The sequence below is a fragment of the Vairimorpha ceranae genome (assembly GCF_000988165.1).
Source record: "Vairimorpha ceranae strain PA08 1199 chromosome Unknown NODE_51, whole genome shotgun sequence".
Lineage (NCBI taxonomy): Eukaryota > Fungi > Microsporidia > Nosematidae > Vairimorpha > Vairimorpha ceranae.
In genome coordinates, this window is record NW_020169346.1 from 23,077 (window position 1) to 31,228 (window position 8,152).

An 8,152-nucleotide genomic window follows, 5' to 3' on the forward strand; every position below is an offset into this window, starting at 1 on the left:
TTTACTTAAATGTAATATTTTGTATCAAGTTAAATGTACATTATAATCTAAATTTAATAAATAACTAATATAAGTAAATTTACTTATATAAGACTATAGTTATTTAAGTACATTCACTATCATGTTCATTACTAATCTTTTCACTAAAAATTTATTGCTAATCTTTTCACTAAAAATTTATTGCTAATCTTTTCACTAAAAATTTATTGCTAATCTTTTCACTAAAAATTTATTGCTAATCTTTTCACTAAAAATTTATTGCTAATCTTTTCACTAAAAATTTATTGCTAATCTTTTCAATGCGTTATTATTAAATACATTTAAATTACATTATTAACCTTTCCAATACAATTAAATTCAATACATTTAAATTACATTTTTTTTCAATTACTAATCTTTTCAATACATTTAAATTACACATTATTCATTACTAACCTTTCAACTACTATTTTTTTTCAATTACTAATTTTTTCAATACATTTTAATCCCCTCCTCATAATAAACTTCTATATTCTCTAACTTCTGTTTTTTATCAATTTTATTAATCCAATCTTCCTTTACATCAGGATTTCTACCATTGTGTATTAAACATGTTAATATCGATATCTGTTTTAATCTACTTTTATTTTCTAATAATAAATTTAATTTATTTTTTATAATATATCTACTTATATTAATTAATTCTAATATTTTATCTATATTCTTACCCATATTCTGTGGTGTATCTACCATCTTATTTAACATATAATATTTAGTATTTGTATCTACTAATAATTTCTTATTTAGTGCAAAAATTGACACTTTATATTTTAGAAGTGTACTAATATTCACATTTTTGTACTGTAAAAAATCAGGTTTATAATTCATTAACACTGACTTCTTAACAGTATTAACAAATATTGCTGAGAAAATAGTATCATCAGTGACTATACATAGAGTATTTTGTACAAGGGTTTTTACATTAACAGATCCCTTTGGTGATTTTAATCTATTTTTTATATAAAGATCTAAAATATAAAAACATATCTCACGGGCTAGTTTCTTTTTCTTTTCAAAAATAATAACTCTTTTTTTAATGTCTTTAACAAAAATACTAGCAGAAATTTTACAATAAATTTTTACTAAAACATCAAAAATGTCTTTCTGTGTTTCATGCGGATCAGAAAAAATATTGAATTTAACCTTTTTTCGCATAATTTTAGCATTAATAATAGGTTTATAAGTTTTTGTAAAATTTTTGATAATCCACATCTTTACTATATAATCTTTTATGTAGTAGTCTATATCCCCGTAATATATTAATTTAGATGTTCTAATAATACTTTTTCTTTCCTTAATAAGAATATTATCATTCTCAAATAAATCTTTATTTTTAAAATCTACTAGTATTGTAGAGTCATTAATAAGTTGTATATTCATCTTTTTACATAAACTTTTTAATTCTGTTACTGTAAGATACAACATCTTATTTATAAAATTGGCATCTATTTTTTCTACAAAACATTTTGAATAAATTTCTATTCCTTTAAGTCTCACTTTATCAAAATAAGTGTGAAGAATACAGTAACTTAAAAAATCTGTAGATCTTACTAATTTAAAAAAGATGTACAGATTGTTTTGTAGATATGCACATTTAATAGCACTAAACAGAATATTTTTTGATTTATAAAATGTATTATAAACTATAAACTTTTCATCAAATGAGATAAGATAATGATATCCTATAAACTCTTCATTATACTTATTCCTCTTATTATATAGATCTATAAGTGTACCCAGTATTTTTTTACACTGCTCTAAATTTAAATGTATTTCAAATTCCTTATTATCATACAAAGCGTAAGAATACACTATAAGAAGTCTACAGATCTTCTCTAGGACATAAATAGTTCTATCACATTCTAATTCTTGAATAGTGATATCAAGGCGGATAGCTCTTGTACGATTTTCTAAAAATTTATAAGATTCTAATGTAAAGTCACAGAACTGTAAAAGATATTCTAAAACAGATACCAAGACATTTATAGGACGTACATCTTCAGGAAAAGGCTTTACTTTCCCTGCTGAAGATCTATTGTACTTTTTTACTAAAATATTTTTTTCATATTTATTTATGTCTCCTCTAAGATTCCTTTCTATGTATTCAAAATAAGGACAATATTCCTGACATGTACCTTTTATAGTTCCATTGTATTCTTGTCTCTCTTGTCTTTTTTGAAGTAGATCTCTATAGATGTGTTCTAGGTTCATAAGGGGTATGAAAATGCTTATATATTTTATATTATAAAAAAATTTACGGGACATTTATGAAATGTGTGAATATTAAAGGAATATTGTAGAGGTGTGAATATTAAAGGAATATTGTAGAAATATTGGAAGAATATTGTAGGAACAATGTAGATGTGTATTTATAAAAGGTGTGTGTTATAAAAAGAATGTGTTATAAAAAGTATGTGTACTATATTTATATTTACAATATTCTCTATTCATCTCCGTTCATTACATTTTTTATTCAATAATTTTTACATAAAAATATTTTTTACACCCCCAAAATGCATAAACACTTAATCGTCGATGCAAGTAACCACGTAGCAGGAAAACTCGCATCAAAAATAGCCAAGCTTCTTCTTGAAGGTCACAAGGTCACTGTTTTATGCACTGAACGTGCAATTTTAACTGGACCACTTGACAGAAGTATCGCCAAATTTAAGTCATTTATGAACAAGAGATGCAGAGTAAATCCAAGAAAGGGACCTTTCCATCATGTACTCCCTAGCATGAGATTCTACAGAATTATAAGAGGAATGATTCCTTATAAATTTTACAAAGGAAAGGAGGCACTTAAAAATTTAGAATGCCATGAAGGAATACCAAATGAATTTATCAATTCGGAGAGGGTAAAGTTTCCTGAATGTCTTCTTAAATATTGTAATAAGCCAGGGAAAAAATATGCTCTTCTTGGTGATTTATTAGTTAAATTTGGATGGAAGCATAGTAAAATTGTTAAAGAACTGACTGATTCTATTTTAAAAAAAGAAGAGGAGACTAAATCTTTGGAGAATGAAAAAAGAAAAGAAATAGAAAAAATTATTGAATCAAAGGAATTTAATGATGAATTGGAAAAAAGATTACTAGCATTTAAATAAATATTTTAATTTTTTACCTTGCACAGGTTTTTGTTCTTTTTATGTCTTTAGTAGAGTTTGACATTTATTTTTTTATATTAAATAGAAATTTCCTATAAGCAAGGCCGTTCTGGTATGCTGGCGTGTAAGCGCAATATTGATGTTTTGATTTTACAGTGGAGTTTTTGGTGGCCTGGTGGTTTTTTTTCTGTTGCTGATTTTTATTTTTTAACAATAAACTTTTTATTTATTCTATTAAATAGAAATTTTTATATTGTTTATTAAAAATTATTATTGTTACCTATTTTAGTAGCACTAGTTACATTTCAATTTGTCCACATTTACTATATTTTTATATACTGAAATATAAAATATATTTTTTTAATATGTTGTATTAAATACCCCCTTATGATATTTATTATTCTTCTAAAACTATCTTGTTGTATTTTTATGGCTCTTTTATTTGCTATCAGTCTTCTATACATTCCTATAGGATATTTAATAAGTATTTTTAGTGCAAAATGGTCTATAAAAATAACTACTGTATTTTCATATTTCTTATGGGAAATATGCGGCTGGATATTTAAACTATCTTTTGATATTAAAAAGATTAATAAACTCGATAAAAAGAAATTAATTATTGTATCTAACCATGTCGGTGCAATAGATTTTATGATCCTAAATTTTATATTTAAAACTAACGGTAATATGAAATATCTTATAAAATCGGAAATGAAGTGGGTTCCTATATTTTATCAAGTAGTAGATCTTTTAAAATTTATTGCTGTTAGTAGAAATTATAAAAAAGACAAAGATAGAATAAAAAAACGAATTGATTTATTATTGAAAAGTGATATACCAGTAATAGTAGTTATATTTCCAGAAGGAACTAGGATTAATAAAGAAAATTTAACAAGATCTATTATATTCTGTAAAAATAGAGGTCTTCCTGTTTTAAGTAATGTGCTTTACCCAAGGTTAAATGGATTTAATTTAATTTATGAAATATTGAAAAAAGAGAATTTTTATATTGCGGATTTTACATTTACACATATAAAAAAACCATTGTCTTTATGGGAAGTTTTATTTACTTCTAAACGGGGCGAGATTAAATATGATTTACGATTTATAAATATTTTAGATATAAAAAATCCTAGAAAGTGGATGGAAGACTGTTTTGTAAGAAAGGATAGGATAATAGAAAATTTGAAAAATGGTGAATGATTTATATATTTGGTATAGATAAATAAAATTTTTTAAAAACATACAGTATAAGAAACGTGTACAGTGTAAATGATTCATACATCTTATTGTTTATTTTTTTTGATAACATACAGTAATTTTTTAAAGCTTAAAATATTTTATCCCAAAATTATGAAAAAAAATAAGAAAGAAATAACGACTAACGTAAATATAAATAAAGACACAATATTACATTTTAATAGTAAAATAGAAGGTAAAAAGATTAAAAAAAGAAAATTTGATGACGAAAAAACAGAAAAAAAGATATCTAAATCAGATAGTTTAGCAGATGAAGCTTCTTGTAATATTAAGAAAAATAAACATACAAAAAAGGTTGTAAATAATAATTTAACAGAATATACACCATATGATAAAAATATTATTATTGTTAGTAACCTGTCCTTTAAGGAAACAGAAAATTCTATTAAAGAATGTTTTAAAAAATATGGTGCAATAGAAAGAGTTCAATTAACATATTCAAAAGATAAAAAATTTATTGGTAAAGCAATAATTATCTTTAAACATCCTGTTTTTATTAATGAAGATATAAAATTAAATTATAAAATTTTACGAATTGAAAGAATGAAAAATAAGACTGTAAATGATAAACGCATATTCATTTCAAGATTAAATAAGAATTTAACTATATTACAACTTAGAAATATACTTAAAAAATTTAATATTAAACCTAAAGATATAAGAATGAGATTTGAAATAGAAACAAAAAGGAATATTGGATATTGTCATGTTACATATTCAAGTGCTCTTGAGGCAAAGGCCTTTGAGAAAAAGTGGAATTTATTTAAACACGATTTAGGGGTTGAAACCTTTTATGAATATGCACAAGAAAAAGTTAGTAAACATAAAAAAAATAAAGCATTATAGTGTTGTTTACATTGCGCATTTGACACTGTTTTAACTTATTTATTAAATTTAAGTTAATTGTTTAATTATATATTTTCTTCTTGATTAACATTCCAGTTTTCTCTAATTTCACCGCCAAATAATAATGGTCGAAATTCGCAGTTTCTTCCCTTAAGAATTATGATAATTCCTTCACCTATTTGTTGTAGAATGTGCTCCAAGTCTACTAATAATTTTCTTGCGTTTTGATCAAGTATATTTCTTATAAATATTATTTCTTCTTCTGCCAAATCTGCAAAGAGACGAGCAAGTCTCTTTTCAAATTCTTCGATGAGTTTTGTCACTTCTTTAATAATTTCCGATTTCTTGTCATTTACAATTTTTTCTATAGAAGCTTTTTCTGTTTGTGTAAATTTTTTAAAGATATTTGGAACTTCTATTGTAATCTCATTAAATCTGTTTGTAAGGATGTCGAGTATTTTGTCTAGCGGCTGCTTATTAGGCGACTGTGGTGGTTTGGTTGCAGCAACTAATGCTGCAATGTCAGATAAGATTAATTTATTAGCATTTCTAATATTCATTGTTAAAATATTTAGAATTTCTTCATTTGTATTAGTTATCAACGCATCTGTATCTCTTAAAATACATTTATTAATATCTATTACAACATCTGCGATTCTTTGTTCTAGTTTTTTAAAATCTCCTGTTGCTTTATTTCCAGCACCTGTTATTATTAACTGAAGGCCTTCAAGTAATTTGGCTTTGATTTCTTCTGCAAAGAATCTTGCAAGTTTATTTACTTCAAATGAAGCTTGTAATATTATCTGACGTATAGCAGTAACAGATCCTCCTGTGTTTCTGTTTCTTACTTCACGAACATGTCTGTGTCTTCTTCGTCTTCTTAGAATTGGATCACACTGTGGTCTGCAGTCGGGTTCACAAACTGGTCTGCAATCATCATTAAATCTTCTATTAAATTTAGACCTTTGAAAGGGTTCACAGATTGGTCGACATAGTCGCCTAGACCTTGTAAAGATGTTATCTTCACTCATTATCCTATATTGTCCATCTAAAGGTTCACATGTAGGTTCATAATGTTCGTAAGAATATTCACTACTCGAATATTTGCTTTCGCTATCTCTGCTAGTAGAATATGACTCATGGTGTTTATTAGATTTATTAACGCAGACTGGCTTGCATTCAGGAACATATAACTTTTTCTTAGGTTTATAATTATGTTTTTTGGGTTTATGTAAAATGCTCCTTTTTGGTGCACAAACTGGTTTGCAGATCTGCTCCCATTTTGGTCTGTATTTAGTTTTCCATCTACGTTTTATATGTTTGTGAAAACGGTGTGTCGATTTGGGTCTACAAACTGGTTTACACACAGGGGCTAGCTTTCTTTGATGTTTTTGATCATTACTCATTATGCGAAACTGTTCTCCACATACAGGTCGACATACAGGTTCCCTTTCCCTACAGTCAATAAAGCTACTAATTTCGCTAGAGCTAGAATCTCTACTATATGATATAGAACTGCTATGAGATTCTGAACTTTGTCCACAAATCGGTCTACATCGTGGTCTCCAATAATTTTTTCTGCGCCTATGATGAATAAATTTAAATCTGGGTCTACATTCAGGTCTACATCCTGGTCTACATTCAGGTCTGCACTTTGGTCTACTACCAGAATCACTTTCAGATTTAATATCAAATTCATGTCGATTTCGAAATCTAAATCTTGGCTCACACACAGGTCTGCAAACAGGTTCTCTGTTTCTATATAATCCTCTTTTTTTACACAGATTAAATATATTTGGAAATCTAAATGTCTGATAAATCTGATTTTCAGAAGAATCTTGTTTGGTTTCTATATTAACTGTATTCTCATTATTTCGCTCTTTTAAAGTATTTTCTACAGAGTTCATTTTTACAAACTTTGTAAAAAAGATAGCTATTAACATTTGATATTTTATGCTTAAAAAAAATTATTTATACTTTTCATTTGCATAGAACGTTCTTGTAGTTTGTTAGTTTTTTAATAAATTACAATTACAAAAAAGCTATAATTTAAAAAATTTCTTAAAGATTTATAAAAAGAAAATGCAGCATTAATTATAATCAAAAATTTAGATTGTATCAATCATCAATATATATAAAAAAATTTGAATCTTAACATTTATTTATATATTTTAATCCTTCTTTTTTCAAATTTTGGAAAACGTTTTCTTAAATAAATAACAATCTTTCATGGTTGGCTATATTATATACAGCTTAATTTTTAAATAAACTTTTCTTTAGTTGTTTTCAATTATTCAAATTGTAAAATGTGCATCATTGTCATTTTATAATTAAAAGTGTGCAATTTTTAATTTTAAAACAGTACATACATGCATAAAGACATATACAAATAATTTAAACAAAGAAAGCACGTATTGCATTCAAGTCCCATTTTAAATAGGATAGCGTTAGCTAGTTTATCTATAAAAAGAATTTATAGTAGAAGAAAAAATAGATATAAGTCTAATTTCATTTAATTAAAAATATTTAGCTCGCATGGACAAAAAATGCGTGCATTATGCTATAAATGACATAAATATAGATGATAGTGTTTTAATAAAAAAGATTTTAACATTAAGAGTAAGACAAAAAAGCTAAAATAAGATTCATTTTATTCTACGATTAAAAAAAAAATAAAATTTTTAGCAATAATAGCATTAAAATTGAAAGTAATGATACTGTAAAAATTGTTTTAATGACACTAGTAAAAAAAATGTTCTTTTTTATGTAATTTTCTTTTTCTTGCATGTTTACGCACCTACTCCTTATAGTGTTATAAAAGTAAACTTATCTAGATTTGATATGCACATCACTCCTTGTATTTTGAATAGTAAAAGCACGTGTATAATTTTATTTTTTAA

General features: G+C 25.4%; 5 protein-coding genes across 5 annotated transcripts; 3 read left to right on the plus strand and 2 right to left on the minus strand.

The window, feature by feature from the left end:
- Nucleotides 1-471: 471 nt before the first annotated feature.
- On the minus strand, nucleotides 472-2,250 carry AAJ76_5100025326 (nuclear protein export factor; the record flags this gene model as incomplete). The annotated part of the gene is made up of 1 exon (XM_024475917.1): nucleotides 472-2,250. The coding sequence occupies one exon, from the start codon at nucleotides 2,248-2,250 to the stop codon at nucleotides 472-474; it is 1,779 nt and encodes a 592-aa protein (XP_024330429.1).
- Nucleotides 2,251-2,552: 302 nt separating this feature from the next.
- Nucleotides 2,553-3,146, plus strand: AAJ76_5100025629 (60s ribosomal protein l13a; the record flags this gene model as incomplete). The annotated part of the gene is made up of 1 exon (XM_024475918.1): nucleotides 2,553-3,146. The coding sequence occupies one exon, from the start codon at nucleotides 2,553-2,555 to the stop codon at nucleotides 3,144-3,146; it is 594 nt and encodes a 197-aa protein (XP_024330430.1).
- A 387-nt stretch (nucleotides 3,147-3,533) lies between these two features.
- On the plus strand, nucleotides 3,534-4,349 carry AAJ76_5100026610 (acylglycerol-3-phosphate acyltransferase-like protein; the record flags this gene model as incomplete). Its single annotated transcript, XM_024475919.1, has 1 exon — nucleotides 3,534-4,349. The coding sequence occupies one exon, from the start codon at nucleotides 3,534-3,536 to the stop codon at nucleotides 4,347-4,349; it is 816 nt and encodes a 271-aa protein (XP_024330431.1).
- A 69-nt stretch (nucleotides 4,350-4,418) lies between these two features.
- AAJ76_5100027495 (rna-binding domain-containing protein) lies at nucleotides 4,419-5,252 on the plus strand (the record flags this gene model as incomplete). The annotated part of the gene is made up of 1 exon (XM_024475920.1): nucleotides 4,419-5,252. One exon carries the CDS (start codon nucleotides 4,419-4,421, stop codon nucleotides 5,250-5,252), a length of 834 nt encoding a protein of 277 aa, XP_024330432.1.
- Nucleotides 5,253-5,317: 65 nt separating this feature from the next.
- AAJ76_5100030271 (hypothetical protein) lies at nucleotides 5,318-7,195 on the minus strand (the record flags this gene model as incomplete). Its single annotated transcript, XM_024475921.1, has 1 exon — nucleotides 5,318-7,195. The coding sequence occupies one exon, from the start codon at nucleotides 7,193-7,195 to the stop codon at nucleotides 5,318-5,320; it is 1,878 nt and encodes a 625-aa protein (XP_024330433.1).
- Nucleotides 7,196-8,152: the final 957 nt, after the last annotated feature.